This window comes from Aquarana catesbeiana, linkage group LG02 (genome assembly GCF_042186555.1).
Source record: "Aquarana catesbeiana isolate 2022-GZ linkage group LG02, ASM4218655v1, whole genome shotgun sequence".
NCBI classification, from domain to species: Eukaryota; Metazoa; Chordata; class Amphibia; order Anura; family Ranidae; genus Aquarana; species Aquarana catesbeiana.
In genome coordinates, this window is record NC_133325.1 from 639641199 (window position 1) to 639666651 (window position 25453).

The window sequence follows — 25453 nt, forward strand, 5'->3', positions numbered from 1 at the left end:
TATGTGGTCAGGGCTCCACCCAGAATCCTGGATCGGCACCTGGCTCAGCCTCTCATCAATCCGCTGAGAGCCTGAGACAACCCCTCCCGCCCCCTCCTCAGCCCAAAGTTCCAGTGAGTGCTTGGGGGGGGGGTTGTTGGCCAGGCGGAGGGGAGAACTGAGCAGTCAGCAGTGTTTGAGCACTCAGTTCTCACTGCAGAACCAGCAGGGAAATTGATGCTGCATACACCAAGGTGAGTACATTTTTTTTTTTTTTTTTTTTTATTAAGTCCATACTTCTCTTAACTCTTCCTAACACAGTGTACAATAAAAAGTAAAATAAAAATGTTGCCACTGGTTTAAGGGTGCAGCTGAATGTACTTGCGGTTTTCGTGCAAGTTACCCAAACTGTGCCTTCTTTTGGACTTCTATTTTGTGTTTTGATGTGTTTTCTGAAAGTGCACACAAAAGTTCTCATGCGGCCTCTCTCGTGCAATTTTAGAAAATGCAACAAAAACACGCATCTAATAGAGGTCTATGGAAAAGTGCGGGTTACACCGCACTGCAGTCCAACCGAGGTCTGTTCACACCAGCAGTGCTCCAAAAGGACAGGCAGAAAAAAAGGTGTTCATGCACTTTAAATCAACATTTACATTTTTTGCAGCAAATTTGATATAGATTTCCTGCACTGACTGTTTGAAAGGAGGTTTTATGAGCTTTCTAGAACACACTACATATCCGAATATGCATTTCACTAAAACAGAAGTAACAAGACAATGTGAGAAATCCCACTGTCCAGAAATCTCAATAAATAGGTACGAAAAGCAAGAAGCAAAAGAACATACTCACAGAATATTACTGGCAAGTGCAACACTGCAGGCAAATCTAGAGAAAACAGCTAGTTCGGCAGGAACTGGCCAACTTTCAGCTCATGTGTACAGCTGTCTGTTCTACAGAAGTCAGTCTTGCAACCAGCTTCTATTGAGAAGGCATGCTGGTAAACCAGCATCCAATCAGCTTTGTTTGTTTCCCCTTTAGCCCACTGGGTTGAAGAAAATAAAAAATAAAAAAAAACTTCTGGTGTGTACCCAGCCTTGATAAGGTGCAAACAGTTGAGGCAAGTGGAAAGATAGTGCTGGACCCATAGTTTTTTTTTTACTGTTATTGTAAAGCTGTAGTAAAGCCCGCTTTGTGATTTTTACCTACGGGTAAGCCTATAATAAACGTGCATCGTTTAGGAGATATTCACACTGGATGCAGCCGGTGACATCACTGGCTCATGTGCTCTGAAGGTCCGGGATACGCGGGAGTGACGTCATAGCAGCTCCGGCTGCTCACAGCACAGGAGCACCACAAACCCAGAAGGGGGGGGTGTCAGTGCTTTTCATTGTCTATTCCGATCGTGTGTAGGCCTCATCAGACTTCTTTTTTCAAAAATTCTGATGGACCTAGAAATGGAACATGTTCTAAATATTTCCGACTGAACCAATTCCTATCGGGAAAACCGATCGTCTGTATGCTGTTCCGATGGACCAAAAACGATGCATGCTGTGAAGCAAGTATGAGACAAAAGCTATTGGCTACTGAACTTCCTTTTTCTAGTCCCGTCGTAAGTGTTGTACGTCACCTCGATCTGGACGGTCGGACTTTGGGTTGACCGCGTGTAGGCAAGACCGCTTGAATGGAATTCCGTCTGAGAAACCTTCGGCGTTTATTCCGACGGCTAAACCGGTCGTGTGTACACGGCATTACAGGTTTACTACCATTTTAAGGTGTTAATGTTGATGTAAATCAGGGGTCAGCAATCCGTGGCCCACCACCGTTTAATGTCCGACCCATCAGTGCCCGTGATCAATTCACGGGTACCTGGCCCGCAGACATTTTCGCCACTGTCCCCTTCATTGGACAGCGTCGAGTATCACAGGGCTGGATGGGGGCAGGAACCATTGAATTAACATTTTACATTAAACAGCAGGAGATTGGTTGCTAGGATCGCCGGCAACCAATCACCAGCCTGTTAAAGTGGTTGTAAACCCTGTACAACCACTTTTGCCTACAGGTAAGCCTATAATAAAGATTACCTGTAGGTACCATGAAATTCTCCTAAACTTGCATAGTTTAGGAGATATTCACTGTAACCGCATGTGCGGTTTCTTCAGCTGCTGTCCAGTTACCGGGGGCTCCCGCACGCATGCATGGGAGTGACGTAATCGCGGCTCAAGCCAATCACAGAGCCGGAGCCGCAAACCCAGAAGTAACTCTGAGACGACATGTCGCCGGTCACAACAGCATCGTTCTAAGGTAAGCATTTCATAATGAGCTCGTTATGCCTTTGTCTTGCAGGTTTTTTTTTTTCTTTTGTCATCTGGGTTTACAACCACTTTAACGTGAAAAGTTAACCTCATCAGTTCCCCCGCCCCCATCCAGACCTTGATGCCAATCTCTGCTCTACACCTGTGTAAGGTAGGAGAGTTCTACCTACAGTGTGTGTGTGTGTGTGTGTGTGTGTGTGTGTGTGTGTGTGTGTGTGTGTGTGTGTGTGTGTGTTGGGGGGGGTGCAGAGGACACTACAGTGGGGGATGAGAGGACAGAGGATTGGGGAGGGGGCAGTAAAATCCGAATCCCCAGCGCCACACATGCTCCTTCAGGGTGAACTGGCTTTGTATTAGTGAAGCACCTTAAAGTGAGGTAAACCTGTACTCTTATTACTATGTTGGGATTATTACTATCTTCATTTATTAGCAGGTGAATGCGGCCCTCCACGCATTACCATACATTAAATCTGTCCCTTAAGTGGAAAAAGGTTGCTGACCCCTGGTGTAAACGATCTGGATCCTGGGTATCAAAATTCATTCAAGTTTTCATACATTTTATTCTTTTAGATCAAATGCCAAGAATGTATTTTTTTTTTAATAGTGATTATGACCATTATGATTGCTGGTAGTAATTAGTATTATGCCATCATCATTTTTTGTTTATATTTATTTTTCTGATTGTATAATGTACGGTTCAATTTATACACATGCCAGTTTCAACGTTTTTTTTCGTCCTCTTTTTATTAGGTTAACATCTCATCCATAATCTATCATTTTAATAATAGTGATGATTATTAGTGTTATCTTTTTTTTTATTGTTATTTAGCTTTCAGCATCCATAATCATTTTTTTGTTCAGCACTCATGTTCTCTTGAATTTTGACACTCATTACTATTGACTATTTGGTTTTAATTATGACCCCCATGATGGGGACTTTGTATTGATGTCAGATTAACATGAAAAGCCTCTTAATGATCTTTCTATCCCTGATAAAGGGGGCACGTAGACCCTCAAAACGCATTGGCTATTTTTTAATCTGTACCCCTGACCTTTAATGGAATATAGTTATATCTGGGCCTCTTAGCAGTGGCGTGGTGCTTACATTTCAACCCTTGATAAGGTGGAAAGGCCACTGAAACCAAACACTCTGCATATGCAGTTGCACCGTAAAGGAGAATCCAAGACATAAAAAAAAAAACAACTTTCTCCAGACTAGCAGATCCTAAAAGAATGCAAGTTATACATACTATTTTGGGGATTAAATTTACCTGCTATAAATTTTACCTAAGAACAAGGCAACCCTTGCTTGGTGTTACTTCAGATGAGCAAAATCAGATTAATAGCAGAAAGGTGGAAAGATAACATCTGTCTAGTGTAAGCTGCCAAATAGATTGTGGAAAGGAGGAAGGGTTTCCTCTTTTCCAAGTGGCCTGCCTCCCAGAGGTAGGACTATAGCTCTGGATCTTCATATCTACGGATTAAGAATTGTAAACAGCAAGATTGAGGGATCTGACATTAACTACATATAGGGTATGAGGGAAATGTACCCATGTTTATTTCAAGTTGCAAGCCCTCTAGGCAATAGCTAACAGCTTATAAATACTTACCAGAACATTTCCTGCAATATTGGTGATCTGTAACGCCAGGGGCAGAACATTCAGCTCACACATGATCTGCAAAATGAATTTGGCATCCATCCAGGTGTTTTCCAACATATGGAGAAGCTGTGAAGACTCACTGCAGGGACAATTCGAACAGTGAATATTTTCAGACACATTAAGCGCAAAAAATTACATTACACTTTATGTAACTAGAAAGATGAAAACACCCAACTGGAAGAATTATGGTAGAGAAATGGTTATATTATTTTTTAATCTGACCAGCTAGAGAAGCATAGCACAAACATTAGACATCTGTCACTTAGTAGCCATCCTAGCCAACCATTCTTGGTACCAAAGCATGTAATGTCATAGGTTCCCAGAACATTAATATTCACTTGAAAATGGGTGCTTTTATTAAGTGCAGTTTAGAAAACTATTGTAATCCTTAAAAAACGAGAGATAATCAAGCACAAAATTAAGAGCCCTTTCACACTGGGGTGGTTTGCAGGCGCTATTGCGCTAATAATAGCGCCTGCAAACTGACCCGAAAGTGCCGCTTCTTTCATGCCAGTGTGAAAGCCCCGAGGGCTTTCACACTGGAGCGATGCACTGGTAGGACGGTAAAAAAAGTCCTGCTAGCAGCATCTTCGGAGCGGTGAAGGAGCGGAGTGTATACCGCTCCTTCACCGCTCCTGCCCATTGAAATCAATGGGACGGCTATACCGCCGGCAAAGCGCCTCTGCAGAGGCGTTTTGCGGTAGTATTTAACCCTTTCTCGGCCGCTAGCGGGGGGTAAAACCACCCCGCTAGCGGCCGAATACTGACGGTAAAACGCCGCTAATAATAACGGCGTTTTACCGCCGACGCCCCAGTGTGAAAGGGCTCTAAATGGTACCTCCCTCCCAGCGCTCAGAGTAACAATAATGTTGTTTTCCACCAGAAACATAAGCAGCCACTATAAATATAAACAAATAATCTCAAAATATGTTATAGTGAAGCTATAACATTAGCGGCGCTGGAAAATCTAAAACACTAGAAATTGAATCCCAATTCCAATACATGTCATAAGTCCATCAAATAAAGTTCATATGGGGTTTCAATCCAGCTGAAATCCGTCACCACACCGCGTGTGAGAAATCCCCTAAGGTAATGAACTTACCAGATAGATCAAGGTAACTTGCTTGTATTAATCAATTCCTTTTAGCAGGCACTGCATCTCTCCACCTAGGTATTGCTTGTGACTAGCAAGAGAAATGTACACATAGCGTAATCCAATAAAATCTCCCCTTACAAATGCGCACTTACAAATCTTAAAATTCAAACAAGCATGTAATATTGTAATAGCTCCCGTCTCACTCGCATGTCTCTCTCTCACCACTCTGCTGATCTCTCATGGAGCGGCGTTCCCGGGTTGAGAAGACAGCTGATCATACGGCATAGATAGCTGCGTGGTCACAGCATCACTTCGCGAGAGGGTGATAACGAAACATCAGTGCAACCACGCAGCTACCTACGCCGTCCGATCAGCTGTCTTTTCAACCTGGGAACGCCTCTCTGAGAGATCAGCAGAGTGGTGAGAGACATGCAAGTGAGATGGGAGCCATTGCAATATTACATACTTGTTTGAATTTTAAGATTTGTAAGTGTGCATTTGTAAGGGGGGTGGGTATTAATCAATATATTAAATCAAATAAATTTTATTGGATTACGCTATGTGTACATTTCTCTTGCTTGTCACAAGCAATACCTAGATGGGGGGGATGCAGTGACTGCTAAAAGGAATTGATTAATACAAGCAAATTACCTTGCACTGTCTGGTAAGTTCATTACCTTAGGGGATTTCTCACACGCGGTGTGGTGACAGGATTCAGCTGGATTCAGACCCCAAATTAACTTTGATAGACTTATGACATACGTATTGGAATTGGGATACAGTTTCTACAGTTTTTGATTTTCTAGCGCCGCTAATATTATAGTTTCATTGTAGCATATTTTGAAATCTATTGTAATCCTTATACCTAAAAAAGGACACAGTTTTACAATAAAAGCCATTTATATATTTTGTTAAGTTTAAAGTGTTGCAAAAGCAACTTTCTGAGACTGTCCCTATCTGGGACAGTCTCAGAAAGGGCCAAGCCAGTACCGCATGCATAATTTACAGAAATTTGAGGAATACACATAATAGTGGCCAGAGATCTCAGCCTACTCTACCAACAATCTGATGTTAGTACAGTGATCTCCTCTGCAGTTCTACTGTGCTCTGACATTGGCTGAGCACGCTGATCGGGAGCAGGTCGACAGACCTTTTTTGGTCATGACCCTTCGACAGAAGCTGGCTGAAAGACCAGCTTCTTTTGGACCAGCTGCCATACACATGGGCGGAATGTCTATTGAACCGATGCCACTCAACATTCGGCACATGTGTACTAGGCTTTAAACAGAGAGGAGGCTTTTAGTTCTGCTTTAAATGTGTCCTCAAAAACATCAAACATGGCTCTGATTACAGAGATTGCAGTATTTTGAGACCGTGCATAAATCCCTGCACTCAGAAGCACTTCAATTAGAGACAAACTCTGATCCCTATATACATAAAGCAATATTCCCTAACATGGAGTTGGGAGATAAACTAGACACCTTTTCCTAAAAAGGAATTCTTTGATGCTCTTTTCTCCTATAGTGCCAACAACCAACCAGGTCCAGAAGGGTTTTACAACTGGGTTCAATTAAAAGCATTCAAGGGCATCTTAGCCCTCCTTTTCCTTCAAGACTAGAAAACTTCAACTCTGATTCGTGCCAATTCTCAAATCAGGCACTTGAAGCACACATCACAGTCCTACCCAAACAAGGACATGGCTTAAAATTGTAGTGGCTTCCACTGCACATCTATGACCAATGTAGGCATTTAAATTTATACTAAAATATTAGCCAATAGACTACAACCCCTGCTCCCTAGTCTATTATACTCATGCTAAACAAGTTTTGACTCAGGAAAATCAGCAAGAGTGTTTCCCCGTGTGTCTTCTTGAAGTAGACACAAACAGCCTTTGACAAAGCTCATTGGCTCTTGTTACCATAAGCTTCAGAAATGAGCTGACTAATCCACCTAGAAATAGTGGATTTGGTAGTAGCCTGACCCTTATGAGGTCCTTTAAGCAAACAAACAGGGAATCAGACTGTTGACACAAAGCTGTACACCCCAAATTCAAACGGCCCGAACATCTTAAGTGTGTATTATTGCCTGTTGTGTATGTTTAGGAGTAGGACCAAAAAAAAAGGCAACATATACTGTATCCCGATTCAAATGAAAACAAAGAAACCAAGGGAATCAAGGCCTTGTGCCACCTTCAACTGGTGGAGAACTAGAATCTGTTCCTTGAAGAAATATGCAGCCAACTCCATGACCCTGCAAGCTGAAATAACGGCCACTAAATAGACAGCCTTGTGTGTAAGAAGAAGTGAGAAAATCTCTCAAGAAGCATGACTACTGCCAGGACCGGGGTAAAGTCCCACAAAGATAAGGAGGGGGGTTGCACAGGAGGAACAATCCATGTGCCCATACTGAATAAAAGCAGAAAGAAAGGGTCACCACACAACGGATAAATCACTGACATCCACAAGCATGGCAATGACAGTCCCTGCCTTAGGCCCTTGTGTATATATTTGCAAACTATACATCGAAACAAGGGTTTTACTACATTAACATTGATCACATTTACATTTAGATGACCTTTGCCATGTGTATATAAAAAATAAATAAATACAAAAAACAGACTACAGGCCCTGATTTATATTTAAAAAAAAAAAGGCAAAAAAGCAGCAACAGTGCACTCTACATTTAAATATCTACATGACAAAAGAGAACATGTGGTTACTATGGTTCCCCTGTCACTGCATGCTAACTGCTAAAACCACCTTCAAAAAAATGTTTACCTTGAATTTGCAGAGGTCAAACAAATACAAGTATAACAATTTTTAAATTCCTGTGCAAGGTAAGAGTAATTTCAGGCTGAATTTAGTTCAATGTCTGGACCAATCTGTTCTAATGGAATATGTAGCTCTTACATTTAAAGAAGCTCTCAGTCTGTCATGTTCACTGTGAGCCAAATGATGTATCATTTAAATTTCTCCCCTGTGCATTATTTCCAATGTAAAAGCAGCCTCTTCCAATATAAAGGTTGTTGTTTACAAGACTGGTCAGGTCAGTGAGCTGAATATAGACTTGTCAGCATATATTTTATATACTACAGACAATTTTGATTTTCAATGTTTTAAATATGACCTATCCAAGGTTAGAAGCAGAGGTGCATTGCATCGTTAAATGGAATATTTGTGGTGTCAGGTAATAAAAAAAAAAAAAAAGGAACACTTCATATTTTTCCTAGAAAAACGTGAAAACATTTTTTCCAACAAGAAATACTTAAAAACGCAAAAATGCCTGATAGTACAGCAAAGGTGGCATAAGTAAAAATGTTATGCCAGCCTGCCCAACAGTGCACATCGCCAGCAGAGCCATTTCAGGCATGCGTCTATCTCCTTATCTGCAAAAATCACCATTTTAACATTTGCTAAGAATAAAATACACAGGGAGAAATTGTAGGAATGTTGGCATACATGTGAGCTCCATATTAGACCACAGTACGGACACATGAGTTGAACCTTACATCATAGGCTATATGCCGCTACCTTCAGGTGATTGGACATCTCTCACCAGCGTACCTATATAAGCCCACCCACACCATGAGGCTTCAGTTCTTTAGCAAGCAGTAAGGAAATCACAAGAGAGTGGAAGGACCTGTGCCCTGTACTCCAAGGTAAGTACAATAATATTCCTGCCATCTTAAAGCAGTATTAAACTCAAAACCAAAAATGTAATATTGCAGCTTACCAATCATTAAGATGTGATGGCTGCTTTTTTTTTTTTTTTTTTTTTTTAGGCTCGTTTCCCTCTGTTTTTACCTGGTGAGCTGGCCAGTAACACCACCTGTATTAGAGTGCCCCCAATCGGGATGAAGGAGCAGAGGCACCTTTGGACAGCATCAGGAGAGAAGGGGAATGTTAAGTGTACTAGCAGATTTTGATACATTAACAAAATTGAACCAAAACTCCAACTCACACTGCAGTTACACAGGCAGCTACAGCAACATTTTTTTATTTTGGTATAAAAGGTTTTACATGAGTAAATAAAAGCTGATTGTTCTCAGCACCCCCTGTCATTAGTAACTGCTTTGTTGTAACACGCTAAATTTACAAGAGAGCTTGTTCTGTTGAAAAACAGACAAGACCATATGCTGAAAAAAAGAAAGACTAATACAAGAAAAAAGAAATGCAGTCACCACATCTAAAGAATTGTTAAGTTGTCATATAATAAAGGTTTGCTTTTGGGTTTAATTCGGCTTTATCTGTACAGTACATGACACCTCAAGCAATAAATGGGTGGGTAAAAACATCCAAAATTGAAGCTACAGGCGCACAGGAAGAACAAGAAGGGTAAACGGATCTGGACAGACAGCAGAAACACCTTGTAACTGAATCTGGGCTCAGCAGAGGCTCAAACTGCAAAAAAAATAAAAAGTTTTGAAAATGAGAACTGAAAGTAGTAATGGCCCTACAACCCTTTCAATAGACTGATGCTAGATGCTGTAAGGAACCCAAGAATGTGCATGTAACAGGTATGCACCACCCATTCTCCCCCCCCAGGGCAATCCCCATCTAAATGCACTCCTCTGTGTTGCAAGGCCCACATGGGGTCCAAATTTTACCCTTCACGCATCTCGGCAGGCACTCCACTAGGGTGTTCGGGGCTCTAAGCAATATGACCCTTTCATGACTAAGCCTATTTTTGAAATTTGGTGTTTACAAGTTAAAAACCATATTTCTTGCTAGAAAAACCAAGTTAGACTTACCGGTAACTTGTTTTCCAGAAGTCTTTCAGGACAGCACCTGAGAGATAGCGACTCCACCCACCGGAAACAGGAAACACCTTCTTCCTCCAAACTTTAAAGGGAGGCGCCTCCCTACCATACCTCAGTTGTAGTAGAGAAGACCTCCGGCCCCGGCTGGAACACATAAACACATACGTTAGTCACAGCATAGTATATACAATACAATAGGGCGGGATGTTGCTGTCCTGAAAGACTTCTGGAAAACAAGTTACCGGTAAGTCTAACTTGGTTTTTCCCAAGGCGTCTTTCAGGACAGCACCTGAGAGGATAACAGAGACTTACCCCCTTAGGGCGGGACAACAGCTTGCAGGACCTTTCTGCCAAACGCCTGATCATTAGCAGATGTGAGGTCCAGCCTGTAATGTTTCACGAATGTGTGAAAACTTGACCAAGTTGCCGCCTTGCAGATTTGTTCAGGGGTGGCACCAGCTCTCTCTGCCCAAGTGGCCGCTAATGCTCTTGTTGAGTGTGCAGAAATTCCTGCAGGAGGAGACACGCCTGCATGCGAATAAGCCTCTGAAATGGCTAGCTTCAGCCACCTTGCTAAAGAGATTTTAGAAGCCTGGCAACCTTTCCTGTTGCCTGAAAATAACACAAACAGAGAATCTGAACGTCTAAAGAGCTTTGTCCTTTCCAGGTAACATAACAAAACTCTTCTAACATCCAACATGTGAAAACAAGTCTCCTTCTCCCCTACTGGGTTGGGGCAGAAGGTCGGAAGTACAATGTCCTGAACACGATTTTGTACTGAAGCTACCTTTGGTAAGAATTTCTGATCTGTTCTAAGTATAACCCTATCTGGGAAGATAGATAAATAGGGTTCCTTAACTGATAAAGCATTAAGCTCACTGATCCTGCGTGCAGAGACCATGGCAATCAGAAACACAGACTTAAAAGTGAGATATCTGAGTGGCGCTTCTTCCAAAGGTTCAAAGGGACTCCTTGTTAGAGCCTGGAGGACTATCGACAGATCCCATTTGGGAAACAATTTAAGTGGTGCTGGTCTGGATCTCGTAAGGGATCTGAAAAATCTGGTTACCAATGGATCTGAGGCCACAGATCTTTCTAGGAACACTGCTAGCGCAGCCACCTGTACCTTCAAGGTACTAACTGCTAGTCCCTTGTCAGCACCAACCTGTAAAAATTCCAGAATGGTAACAAGACTCCCTGGGTCCTGGTCAGATGAATTACACCACGTATTGTAAACCTTCCAGACCTTGGAATAGATATTTCTAGTCACCCTTTTCCTACTGGATAATAGCGTTGAGATTAACCGGTTGGAAAAACCTTTGCTCCTTAAGAGCTGCTCTTCAGATACCAAGCAGTGAGCGCCAAAGTGGCTACCTCTGGGTGATTTACTGGTCCCTGAAATAGTAAATCGTGCCTGAGGGGCAGATGCCAATAAGGCCTGACCGCCATTTTCAGAACGGTTGAAAACCAAGCCCTTCTTGGCCAAAAGGGCGTGATTAGGACAACCGGTACCGCTTCCCTTTGAATTTTTCTTAATACTAAGGGAATTAACTGAAATGGGGGGAAAGCGTAGCAGAGATGGAATCTCCATGGATACGCCAAGGCATCTGTTCCTAGTGACCCGTCGTGATTGCTTAGGGAAAAAAATTGCGGAACCAAGGCATTCTCCTTTGAGGCGAACAGGTCCACCTCTGGCAGCCCCCACTTCTCGACAATCATGGCGAAAACCTCTGGGTTCAGCGACCATTCTGCTTCCCGAATGGGGTTTCTGCTCAGGAAATCCGCCACTCCGTTCAGGGATCCCTTTAGATGGACTGCTGATAACGACAGCAAGTGTCCTTCTGCCCAACGGAGAATGCTCATGGCTAGTACTTGCAGCGATTTGCTCCTTGTACCTCCCTGCCTGTTTATGTAAGCCACTGCCGTGGCATTGTCTGTTAGTATTTGAACATGCTGGGCCTGAAGCCCCTGAGCAAATGACTTCAGAGCCAAGTCGATCGCCTTGAGCTCTCTCCAGTTTGAGGACTTGGTCGCCTCTTTCCTGGACCAGTTTCCTTGAGTGAAACCTTTTTCTAGGTGGGCTCCCCAACCCCAGGAACTGGCATCGGTTGTCAGCCTTTTTTCGATTGGAAAGGCCCAGACTAACCCCTCCGATAGGATATCCTGCCTTTTCCACCACCATAGTGACCTCTTCACTTGGGTTGGAACTCAAGATCTCAGAAGAAAAGCCTGCAGATGCCTGAAGTGTAGTCTTGCCCACTGAACAGCTGGCATTGACGAAGTCAGAACCCCCAGGGCTGACATGACCAATCTTACCGTCAGCTGCTGGTTGGTCTGCAAAAAAGACACTGTATCCTGGATTTTTCCTTTCTTCTCTGAAGGAAGAAAAATTTTTTGGCTTACCGAATTTATTATATACCCTAGAAACCGAATCTCCTGAGATGGTTCCAGGGAAGATTTTTGGAGATTTAGGATCCAACCTAGAGACTCCAAATGGCTGCATGCTCTGCTTAAATTGCTCCTCAACTCCTCTCTTGAGGGGGCGAAAAATAGCAGATCGTCTAAGTAAGGAATTACTGTGATTCCCTGAAGACGCAGCGGAGCTAGGGCCTCTGCCATTACTTTGGTAAAAATTCGGGGTGCGGATGATAGCCCGAAGGGTAGGGCTCTGAATTGCAGATGCTGAATTCTGCCTTCCAACCTTACCGCCAACCTGAGAAACCCCTGGGACTTCTGTATTTGATGGCTCTGTTTAGTGGCTTTAAATTTAGAATTAAACGAAATCTTCCTGTTGGTTTTTTTACCAGGAAGACATGTGAATAGAAGCCCTCGTGCCATTCCTCTGATGGCACTGGGATTACTACACCCTGTTGCATTAGTTCCTCCAGAGAGGATTTCATGGCCAGGGCCCTCATTGGATCTCGGGGAGCATTTGTTACCAGAAACCTTCTTGGGGGGCTTCTGGAGAACTCGAGAGTATAACCCTGCGAGAGAGTGGTCAGAATAAACTGATTTGTAGTTATCACTGACCACTGCGGAAGACACTCTCGTAATCTTCCGCCGACCCGCAGAGATGAGTCATTGTGAGTTTTCGGCCTGTGAAGGAGGACGGAAGAGAATTCCACCTTTGCCCTTCGCCTTTTGCGCAGACCAATTTTTCCTCCTGCCCTGAAACTTACTTTCCTGCTGTTGCTGCTGAGTTTTTTGAGGTCGAAAAAGACGTTTTGGGGTCTGCTTTTTCTTTTTGACCGGAAAGGACTTCTTCTTATCGGCAGTTCTGTCTAGGATATTATCTAGATCTGGGCCAAAAAGAAGGTCACCTGAAAAGGGGATACCACAAAGTTTACTCTTTGAAGCTGTATCACCTGGCCAGGTTTTTAGCCATAAAGCTCTTCTCGCAGCATTTGCTAAAGCTGCAGACCTAGCTGACATTTTGATAGCTTCAGCCGAAGCATCAGCAATATAAGCAACTGCAGAAATCAGGGTAGGAAAGGAATCTAAGATCTCCTGCTTGGGGGAATCTGCCACTATATGAGATCTAAGTTGGTTCACCCAGTATTCCAGATTCCTGGCTACACAGGTTGTGGCCATTGCTGGTTTTAAATTGCTCATGATTGATTGCCATGATCTTTTGAGCAAAAGATCCATGCGTTTGTCCATTGGATCCCTTAGAACACCCATGTCTTCAAAAGACAGGTCTGTGGATCTTGAGACCTGTGAAAAGGCCGCATCCAACCTGGGCACCTTATTCCACACCGCAGAAGGGTCCTCCTCAAAAGGGAAGCGCCTTTTGTGGGCTCTGGAAAAAAAGGGCTTTTTCTCTGGATCTTGCCATTCTTTAGTAATGGCGTCAGAAATGACCGAATGAACTGGAAATGTTCGCCCCTTAGGCTCATTTAACCCTGCATACATGCGGTCATGAAGAGATAACTCCTTCTTTTCCTCACTTAAGCCAAGTGTAACATGGATAGCCTTAAGGAGTCCGTCTACCTCCTCTAGGGAAAGCTTAAATTTGGAAGGAGCCACCTCCGCTTCCTCACCCTCCTCCTCCGAATCTTTAACGGAAGGAGTAGGGGACTGCTCTTCCCTGATAGGGGGGCCTTCAGGTAAGACTTCTACCATGGGGAAAGAAATAGAACCCTGGGAAGCCTCAGAAGTGGATGGCTGACTAGCAGCTGGATTAACTAAAGAGTCACGAAAAGTCTGAATCGTGGCGTATAGTTCCTTCTTTACAGAGGCAACCAGATCATCACAAACCGAAGCTGATTCCTCCTTAACTAAAGAAGTGATGCATGTACTGCATAAGACTTTTTTCCAATTTTCTCCCATTTTGGCCCTGCAAGAAGGACATCTCTTTTTTGGGTCAGAGCCTTTAGCCTGTGAGAGAAAAAACAAAAAAGGGAAAAAAACCAGGGGACCTTTTAGTGAGACCCGGTCTCAGCTACACAAGAATCACCCACAGGTGCACTAAGAAGAAACCAGTCAGCCTCCAGTGCCCAGACAGGCCCCTTGCCACTAGGGGGTAAGAAAAAAGAATAGACCAAACCCAGGAAAAGGAAGAAAGGCAGACTTAAACTGCTGCTCCTACCTGAGCTTTACTGGCGCCTGTGCCTGTCCCCACCGCTGCAGACGCTGAGTCCTCCATCTCTGGTGTGCAGCTCTCCACCTGTGGCTTCATATGCCGCTTCCGGACTCCCATAGTGCATCTGCACCGGACCGGAAGCGGAAGTAGGCGCCAGTTCCTGTCCTCCCTCCTCCCCTCTCGCATCCACGCCGGAAATGACGCTTCTGCTGACCCAGTGACCCGCCTTGTCACTTCCGCCGCGCCTGCCGGCCAAAAAAACATGGCGGCGGCGCACGCGCACCGCCGCTCCTATGACCGCGCAGATCACCGGGTCTACGGCTCTCCCCGAGCACCAGGAGGGGAAGAGGAGCCCGATTGCTACCGCTGCCAAGGCTTGGGTAGGCCGGGAGGACAGCGGGTCTCCAAAAGGAGGAAAAAATGAAAAAGAAGCCCTGTCTCCCAGGCATCTGAGAGACCTTGACTCCCCTTCAAAAAGATGTTCCCTCCGGGCCGGAGGAAACACAAAAACTGAGGTATGGTAGGGAGGCGCCTCCCTTTAAAGTTTGGAGGAAGAAGGTGTTTCCTGTTTCCGGTGGGTGGAGTCGCTATCTCTCAGGTGCTGTCCTGAAAGACGCCTTGGGAAAATTACTTAGAACCCCCAAACATTATATATATTTTTTTAGCAGAGAATCTAGAGAATAAAATGGAGATTGTTGCAATATTTTATATCACACAGTATTTGTGCAGCGTTGTTTTAAACGCAAATTTTTGGAAAAAGGAAACTTCCATGAATTTTAAAAAATCCAAACAGTAAAGTTACCCCAATTTTTTTGTATAATGTGAAAGATGATGTTACGCCGAGTAAATAGATACCAAACATGTCACGCTTTATAATTGCACGCACTCGTGGAATGGCGACAAACTATGGTAGCTATGAATTTCCATAGGCGACACTTTAAATTTTTTTTACGGTTACCAGGTTAGAGTTACAGAGGAGGTCTAGGGCTATAATTATTGCTCTCGCTCTGACGATCGCGGCGATACCTCACATGTGTGATGTGAACACCGTTTACATATGCGGGCGCGACTTCCGTATGCGTTTTCTTCGCTGCGCGAGCTCGTGGGGACGCTTTAAAAAAATTTTTTTTTTTTTTTATTTATTTCATTTATTTTTATACTAATAAATGGTGTTAAAAAAAAAAAGAAAAAGTTTTTTTTTACTTTTATTGCTGTCACAAGGAATGTAAACATCCCTTGTGACAGTAATAGGTGGTGATAGGTACTCTTTATGGAGGGTCGGGGGGTCTAAAAGACCCCCGATCCCTACTCTGCACTTCAAAGTATTCAGATCGCCGAAAACGGCGGATTCTGAATACTATGTATTTTTTTAAATTCGGCGCCATTGGCAGCCGAGTAAACGGGAAGTGACATCATGACGTCGCTTCCGCGTTTACATTGAGAAGGCTGGAACAAAGCCACCCACAGCTTCGTTCCAGCCCGCCCCCAGCTGCCGAAGGTACCTGATTGGACACTGGGCCTCCCGATCGCACGGGAGGCCCGGTAAGAGCGGCGGGAGGTGGCGGGAGGGGGGGATGTCCCCTCCCGCTTCTCCGGTATAACAGCCAAGCGGCTTTTAGCCACATCGGTTGTTATATACGGGTAGCCGATCGCCCGCTCTAAACAACGGTACTGGGATGCCTGCAGCTGCGGGCATCATCCCGGTATAACCCCCGAAAGCCGAGTACGCAGATATGCGTACGGTCGGCGGGAAGGGGTTAAGTAGGATTGGTGTGGGAGGAGTCATAGGCTCTTAGGGGATGGCTACCAGTTTACAACATGCCTAGTGTCAATTTCTCCTGTAGGCATCAGAATTATCTATGTTGTTTCTTTTTTGGGTTATGGGCATCAATGAACAAGAGGGAACACACTTTCTTCCTTTAGTAGAACATATTTACCTTAAGAGAATGTGCAGCCAATTTTTTTTGCCGTTTAGTTTTGTGAAGTATGCTGGATCCCAGCCAGATTCATATTGCCTTAGTATTAATTTGTGGGTAAGCTTTACAGTGGCGTATTTAACTTGGTTCCTGAAGTTCAGCAAAACTTTGGGGTTTGGATATAGCAGAAAAGGGTTGAAGCCTCTGTCAGGTTTTATTGGCATCAGCACCCATACGGAAGAGATTTCCTTGACTTTTTGCCAGAACACATTTGTGGAAATTCGTAAAGTTATATACATTTTTTTTTGGGGGGGGGGGGGGGGGGGGTTAAATTACAAAAAAGCAAAAAAAGGAAAAAAAAAAAAAAAAAAAAAAAAAAAACAAACAAATACACTTAAGTGCCCTTTTAAAATAGTGTAGTTTAAAGTCTTTATACCCTTTTCATACCTGTAAGCACTGCGAATGTTTTCTGGAGGGAATACAAGACGTTCAATTTTAAGTATATGATGGACCAATTCAGACAAGTGATAGCTTTTACATCGGATTAGCTCTTTTGCAGATATTTGAATATCACAGATGATGCGACCACAGGCTGCATTTTTCTCAGCAAAACCACTACGGCCCTATGAAGTAAAAAAGACAGTGATTTTAAAATAATACCTCCGAAGAAATTTTAACCCGCAGCACAACAGTACGTTCAAAAAATAAAAAGCGACAGCAAAAAAAAAAAAAAAAAAATTAAAAAATTGGATTTTTATAACAGCTTACCTGTAAAAATCCATTTCTTTTGAGGTACATCATGGGACACAGAGCCCCAGTAATTACTGACACTAGCACACCCTAGACAGGAAGTTCAACCCCCTATATAACCCCTCCCTTACCGGGAGTGCCTCAGTTTTGTAGCAAAGCAACATAAAAGTGTTATTAGAAGAGGGGAGGGACCTCTGTGTCCAGTGATGTACCTCAAAAGAAAAGGATTTTACAGGTAAGCTGTTATAAAAATCCTATTTTCTTTCTTGTGCATCACGGGACACAGAGCCCCAGTAATTACTGATGGGATGTCCCAGAGCAATGCTATCTGAGGGGAGGGGGACAACAACAAAGTAGGGTCTAATCCAGGGATCCTCAAACTACGGCCCTCCAGCTGTTGCAGAACTACACATCCCATGAGGCATTGTAAAACTCTGACATTCACAGACATGACTAGGCATGAAGGGAATTGTAGTTCCTGAACACCTGGAGGGCCGCAGTTTGAAGACCCCTGGTCTAATCAGACCTGAGGACCTCATACCACTGCCTGCAGCACACTACACCCAAAGGCGATATCCTCATGCCGCCTTACTTGCACCTGATAAAATCTGGTGAATGTATGGACTGAAGACCAGGTTGCGGCCTTACAGATTTGAGCCACAGAGGCCTGGTGATGCACTGCCCATGAAGCACTAATAGCCCTTGTGGAGTGCGCCTTGATTTGAAAAGGTGGGAATTTTCGGTTTCAAACCATAAGCTTGAACAATAATTTGCCGAATCCATTTAGAAACGGTTCAAAAGGCTGTTTTTGTAAAACTGACAGAACCAAATTCAAGTCCCAGGGGTTTAGGGGTGCCTTAACCGGAGGATTAAGGCATGTTACCCCCTATATAAAGCTTCGGACCAAAGAATGCGAAGCAAGCGGCTGTTGAAACACTGACAAGGCCGAAACCTAGCCCTCGATGGTACTCAAGGCCAGCTTCATTTCTAACCCCCCTTGCAGAAAGTCAAGAATTCTACCTACGGCATATTTTCTGGGATGCCAACCCCTGGATTCACACCAGGAGACATAAGCTTTCCAGACTCTATGATAAATCATTCTGGAAGCTGGCTTCCTTGCATCAAGGTAGAAATCACAGGGCCTGAAAGTCCACGACTCTTCAGAGCGAGGGTTTCAAACCTTCAAACTTAGCGTTTGTAAGGCAGGATGGAACACTGGACCTTGGGATAACAGGTCTGGATGTGGCGGTAGGGTCCACGCGGCACCTACTGTCATTTTTACTATTTCTGCATACCAAGCTCTTCTGGGCCACTAGAAGTACCGACTTCTTTTCCTGCCTGATCCTGCGAAGAAGTCGTGGCAGTAGCAGAATAGGAGGGAATGCATAAATCAGTGAGAACCGATGCCACGGAGTCACCAACGCATCTGTCCCGCATGCAAGAGGATCCCTTGTTCTTGACACAAAATTGTCGATCTTGTTGTTGAACCTGGACGCAAAGAGATCTACATCCGGAACCCCCCATCTTTGGCATATGGCCCAGAAGATGAGGTGAAGAGAACATTCCCCTGGGACTAACTGCCAGTTCTCTATCCCCGGAATGAAGATCACCGATATGCATGCCACATGCTTTTCTGCAGAGATTAAGATCTGGTTTACTTTTCCCTGAGCTGCACAACTCCTGGTGCCTCCTTGGTGATTGATATAAGCCACTGCTGTGGCACTGTCGGACTGGATCCTGACAGGCAACTCTAACCTGAGTGTCCAGGCCTTTAGGGCTAGATACGCCGCACGGATCTCCAGAACGTTGATGGGAAAGGTCCTCTTGGTCTTGGACCATCTCCCTTGGACAGTCGACTGTTCCAAAACTGCTTCCCAACCCGAAAGACTGGCATCTGTTACCACTGTCTAGGTAACTGGTAAAAAGGATTTTCCTTTTTGCAGATTTTCGGGTATCAACCACCAACTGAGGCTCTGTCGCACTGTAGACGCATCGGAAAATCTGACGCCTGAACCTTCTTGTTCCAGGCAGACAGTATACTGTATTGCAGCAGTCTAATGAAACGGAGGATAGGGAACTGCTTTGAATGAAGCCACCATCTTTCCCAGCAGCCTCATACAAAGGCGAATAGAGGGACCCTTCTTTGCCCTGACTACCCGAATCAGTCCTTTTATGGCCCTGATCTTTGCCTGGGGTAAAAATACCTTCTTCTGGCTTGTATCTAAGACCAGACCCAAATACTCTAGTCTTCTTACTGGTTTTAAAGAAGACTTCTCTAAGTTCAGGACCCAACCAAGGAATTCCAGGTAGTTGACTGTGGTGACCAAGTTTTGGTCCAAGCGGGCTACCGACCGGTCTATCAAGAGCAGGTCGTCTAGGTATGCTATTACCGTTATACCTTGGGCCCTTAATCTGGCCAGCGGAGGGGCCAAGATTTTTATAAACGCCCGAGGTGCAGTAGCTAGCCCGAAAGGCAGAGCTATAAACTGAAAGTGGCGTTTTTCTACTTCGAAACGTAGGTACTTTTGATGAGCAGGGAAAAAGGGTAAATGCAGCTACGCATCCTTGATGTTTATTGACGCCAGAAGTTCTGCTCCTTGTAGGATGGAGACTACCGATTGGATCGATTCCATGCGAACGGACCGTATCTTTAGGAATCGGTTTAGATCCTTGAGATCTAGAATGGGTCTGACATCTCCATTTGGGTTTGGAACCATGAAAAGGTTTGAATAAAACCCCAATCCCTGCTCTTGCGTGGGAACAACCATGATAACTTTTTGCGACAATAGTTGCTCCAACGCTAGAAAGACTTTTTTCTCTGGGTCTCTGGGAACATTTGATCTGAGGAAATGAGGAGAGGAATTCTCGGAACTCTAGTTTGTAACCTAGAGTTAATGTGGAGATCACCCATCTGTCCTGGAAATCCTCCTGCCAGAGCCTTGAGAACTGTAGCAGTCTTCCCCCCACCCGAGCGAGCGGGAGCGCTCCTTCATAAAGAGGCTTTAGCATTTTGTCTATTAGGCTTCCTCCCCCAGGACTTCTTTTGTCCCTGGGGTTAATTTTTTTCTTGAGCCTGATGGAGGAGGCCGTCGCGACTGCCTGGAGGCTGATGCTCCTGGCACTGGGGACAGAGCATGTTTAAAAGAGGGACGTTTACTCCTTTTCTTAACTGGCAAGAGTGTGCTTTCCCCACTAGAGATCTTTTGGATATAATTGTCCAAATCCTCTCCGAACAGCCTTGCACCACGAAAGGGAAATTCAGCTGACCAATTTTTCAACCATAAGATTCTATGCATATGCACCAACCCAAGCTTAAGGCGAAAGGTCTGAAGGATAGAATCTGATTGCATCAACTGCAAAACACAAAGCCGCTGGTAGGTTGGCAAACCCCCGGGCTTGCTGTTCAGGTAAAACTTTGAGGACCTGTTTAACATGGTCTCTCAAGTATTGACAAACTGATTGCTGCCACTGCAGGTTGAGCTACTGAACCTGCCAAGGAGAATACATTTTTTAACATGAATTCCAATTTCTTATCAGTTGGATCCCTGAGTATCTGAGCGTTGTCAACAGGACAAGTCAGACTTATTTATGGAGGAAATGGCGGCGTCAATTTACCCCACATCTTTGTAAATTTTTCCTCCATAGGATAGTGTTGAAAACTTTTTAGGAGGAAAAAAATGTTTATCTGGGTGATACCACTCAGAATAAATAAGCTTTTCCAGTAAACTATGAACAGGAAAGGCATGTGTAGTTTGGTGAGGCTTCAGTGAACCCAAAGAAGAGGGTTCTTCAACTGACTCAGATACGGGTAACTTAAATGTGGAGCAGACCAATCCAGCAAGAATTTGCCCCAGCAACTTCTCCTCCTGAGAAGCTGAAGAGGGCCCTTTTCCAATTGATTCCTCAGAAGAGGAGTCATCAGTTACCTTCCAATCCTCTGGGGATTCCTCTCCTTTTTCCCCCAGAGTTCCTCTGTTTGAGGGTCCTGGGTGGCAGAGGGGGACCTAGTGCGTTTTCTTCCACTGAGTGAAGATACAATTAAGGCCACTAGTCTTTCCTCTAATCCATTAGTGATTGAGGAAAAAACCTCCTGAGTAATGTATACAGGGGCTGAAGTGCCAGAAGCAGTTGCAGCCCCTGACCCCAACGGCTCACCCTGGCCAGCTTTCCCAAGTCCTTCGGGGGGGAAAGGTGCTGCAGAAGGGGGGTCCTCAGAGCCTGAGGGAGATCCCTTATAGCCCCCTATCTTTCGGGGTAGTTGTACCTCTTCTGCCCATAGTGCAAAACAACAAAGGCAGAGGCACTACCAGAATGCACTGACTGCTGAGCAATGTAGTTCAGCAACTGCCGCTGCTACCAAGTCTCAGTCTGGTGCTCAAGTAAATGTTGCCTGGGAATGCCTATGTCCACCCACACTCACATGCACCAATCTGCTCTGTGTCCCTCCATAAGCCATGTGCATCTGAAAAAGAGTGCACTTTATAGCCTGTGCGCAGCCTGCAATGTGGGCGTCTAACCACGCCAACGTCGCGTTAACGCTCCGCCCCCCCCCCCCCCCCCCCCCCCCCCCCCCCCGGTCTTTCCCACGCGAGCCGAGGCTCCGATCCTCGGAACCAGCATGGAGGGGAGAGAAGGGCCAGTGGATGGGAAGCCGCTGTAATGGCGGCTGCGGTGCAGTATACTACCGCTTTCCTGTGCCTTAACCTAAGCCGTGGGGGGAGAATTCCTGCAAGAGAAAACCTCCCCCTTGCCACATCCTACCTGGAGCAAGGCTTGGAGGAGCGTACAGCGTAGACACCGAGACAAGACAGATCAGACATGAAAAGGTATGTGCGCTTGACAGCCCCCGGTGGCAACTATAGGCATAGCATACATTTACTTAAAGGAGAAACCTAATAGAATTAGAAAAATTCTTAAGGAGTCTCCCTTACCTTATCCAGCTGCAGGGTTCTGTGTAACAGACCCAATCTTCACCACTCACGGTGGGCTCCGTTTAGAAAAAAATCCTCAGAGACCGGGGCCCCCTATGTATAGGGGGATCCGCAGTTCTGGGCCTGTAAAGTACCCCGCCAGGGATATGGCTGAAAAAAAAACAAATACTGGTTCCCGGGGTCCAGCTCTCTAAAAAGAGAAGCGCAAAACTTTGTTTCTTCGGACACAAGGCCCGGGTACCATCCAAATTTGGCCTGGAAAAGACACTTTGAATGGATCCGGTTGCATGGCTTGCCCCAGTATAGGATATTCCAGTGGAGCTCAGCACAGCACATCTTTACTCGTGACCAACACCTAAGACACTGGCGAAAAAACTGAAGCACTCCCGGTAAGGGAGGGATTATATAGGGGCTTGAACTTCCTGTCTAGGGTGTGCCAGTGTCCAATCACCTAGTGATACCCTATAACCCATCAGTAAATTACTGGGGCTCGGTGTCCTGTGATGTACGAGAAAGAAATCACAACATCCACATCTATTTAGGTTTATGCAACACTGGTGCACTGCAATCTAAAGCAAAATTGCAAGCACAGCAGAAAACTAAGGCTTGGTTCACATATATGCGAATAGGATGTGGTTTTAAAACGCATCCGATTTGCACATGTGAATCAGACCAGATTTCAATGGAGCCAGTTCATACATGTCCAGGGCGGCTGGCATCAGTTTCTAAAAAGGGTCCTTGGCAATTTTTGGGTCCAGTTTTAGTAAAAATTTGCACCTGAATCAGTGAATAAAACCGCACCAGACTCCAGACTGCAAACCTAGTGCTTACATTTTAGATGAAAATGGGGATATACACTTTAAATGCCTTTATTATATAAATGAAAGGTACTTCCTACCAAACCTTTGAGTAGTGCCTTATTTAACATTATGTTAAGGTTAACAAGGTAATAAAGGTTCTATTCCCACTGCAATGGAGAGCTGACGAGTGCTGTACTGCTTTGACAGCAGTAGGGAGAAGTGTGTTGCACGATTCAGTGCTTCACACAGCTCTTTTGTTTTGTACAAACTTTATTTAAAGTATACAAAACATACACTTAATTCATGGCCATGTACAGCAGCGCAAGGGTTTAGAGGCCACAGGATTTATATGGAGTCCCCCGGATCTCTCCATAACAACATGTTACGGCCCATGGTATGACAAGGGATGTTCATCCCTTGTGATAGAAATAAATCTGATTAAAAAAAGGGGGGGGGGGGGGGGTAAGAAATGTTGATAAAACAACGTAAAGCGCTCCCAACCCCTTGTGTTCACGCAGAAAGGCGAACGTGCATGCAGGTCCTGGCCACTTATGAAAACGGAAATTGCACCACGCGTCAGGTATCAAAAACGTCAGGGCCTTTTGTGCATTTCCAAACTGGTAACCTGCACAAGCTTTTTTAAGTGATGTCTATGGAGATTTTTAAGTTAGTTTGTCAAAGTTTAGCAGTTGTGAGCAATTCTAAAGGAGGACATGTTAGGCATCTATCTACTCGGCGTAACAATCTTTTACATTTCACCAAAAATTTGTGTTTGTGTTCACAAAAATTCATCAAAGTGTATTTTTTCCCAAAAGGATGTATTTTTAAAAACCTCTGTGTAGCCACTGACACACACAAGGCCCGCCCCCCTCTCCACAGGCCGTGATTGACAGCAGAAGCCAAAGGCTCCTGCTGCTGCCCTACATGTCCAGTGAAGAGGGAAAGAGAAGTGAGCCACTGTTCTTCGGCACAGTGCTGGATCGAGACTGAGCTCAAGTATAAGGGAGGGAGGGGAATGAAAAGGTTTATTTACCTTAAAACATACCCCAATTGCAACGCTGTAAAATCCTCTTAAAAACAGGATGCAATGATTTGCAAATCTCATAAACCCATATTTTATTTATAATAGAAAACAGAATAAGCATTCCTGAGCCAATGCAGTGATGCCCTCCACAGAATCGTGCCTGTTTTTAATACAGTGTCATCTAAGAGCCCAAAAGATTACAGTCATCCAGTATTGCATTTCGGCCTTGTCCCTTACGTACAAAGCTTTTCAGAATCTTTTGTTCTGATGATTGTAGGATATATTTAAAGTGTTTGCAATTTCAAATGCGCACATTTAGCCTATCCAAGCTAGGAACGATCGCCTCCTTTAAGATGATGATCCTGCCCAAACTCCTCTACCTATTCCGCACAGTGCCAATTCCTATCCCCTCGTTTTCAATACAAAACAGATCTCGAGATACAGTATCTCACAAAAGTGAGTACACCCCTCATATTTTTGTAACTATTTTATTATTTTTTTATTATCTTTTCATGTGACAACACTGAAGAAATTACACTTTACTACAAAGTAAAGTAGAGAGTGTACAGCTTGTTTAACAGTGTAAATTTGCTGTCCTCTCAAAATAACTCACACAGCCATTAATGTCTAAGCTGCTGGCAACAAAAGTGAGTACACCCCTAAGTGAAAATGTCCAAGTTGGGCCCAATTAGCCATTTTCCCTCCCCGATGTCATGTGACTCGTTAGTGTTACAGGGTCTCAGGTGTGAATGGGGAGCAGGTGTGTTAAATTTAGTATTATCGCTCTCATTCTCTCATACTGGTCACTGGAAGTTCAACATGGCACCTCATGGCAAAGAACTCTGAGGATCTGAAAAAAAGAATTGTTGCTCTAAATAAAGATGGCCTAGGCTATAAGAAGATTGCCAAGACCCTGAAACTGAGCTGCAGCACGGTGGCCAGGACCATACAGCAGTTTAACAGGACAGGTTCTACTCAGAACAGGCCTGGCTATGGTCGACCAAAGAAGTTGCGTGCACATGCTTAGCGTCATATACTGAGGTTGTGTTTGGGAAATAGATGAATAAGTGCTGCAGGTGTTGAAGGGGTTGGGAGGGATTCAGCCTGTCAGTGCTCAGACCATACGCGGCACACTGCATCAAATTGGTCAGTATGGCTGTCGCCCCAGAAGGAGGCCTCTTCTAAACATGATGCACAAGAAAGCCCGCAAACAGTTTGCTGAAGACAAGCAGACTAAGGACATGGGTTACTGGAACTAGGTCTTGCAGTCTGGTGAGACCAAGATAAACCAGATGGCGTCAAGCGTGTGAGGTGGCAACCAGGTGAGGAGTACAAAGAAAAGCGTGTCTTGCCTACAGTCAAGCATGGTGGTGGGAGTGTCATGGTCTGGGGCTGCATGAGTGCTGCCGGCACTGGGAAGCTACAGTTCATTGAGGGAACCATGACCGCCGACATGTACTGTGACATACTGAAGCAGAGCATGTTCCCCCCTCTTCGGAGACTGGGCCGCAGGGTAGTATTCCAATATTATAAGGACCCAAAACACACCTCCAAGACGACCACTGCCTTGCTAAAGAAGCTGAGGGTAAAGGTGATGGACTGGCCAAGCATGTCTCCAGACCTAAACCCTATAGAGGGGTAGG

At 44.6% G+C, this 25453-nt stretch overlaps 1 protein-coding gene across 2 annotated transcripts in view; it reads right to left on the reverse strand.

The window, feature by feature from the left end:
• The window catches only part of POLA1 (DNA polymerase alpha 1, catalytic subunit), a 717861-nt gene that overhangs the window by 531744 nt on the left and 160664 nt on the right, over positions 1 to 25453 (reverse strand). For both annotated transcript variants that reach the window (XM_073616430.1, XM_073616431.1), the window contains exons 20-21: positions 16753 to 16928; positions 3902 to 4031 (exon numbers count right to left, since the gene is read on the reverse strand). In XM_073616430.1, coding sequence (XP_073472531.1) covers positions 3902 to 4031; positions 16753 to 16928 — 306 coding nt within the window. The remainder of the gene's footprint in view (positions 1 to 3901; positions 4032 to 16752; positions 16929 to 25453) is intronic.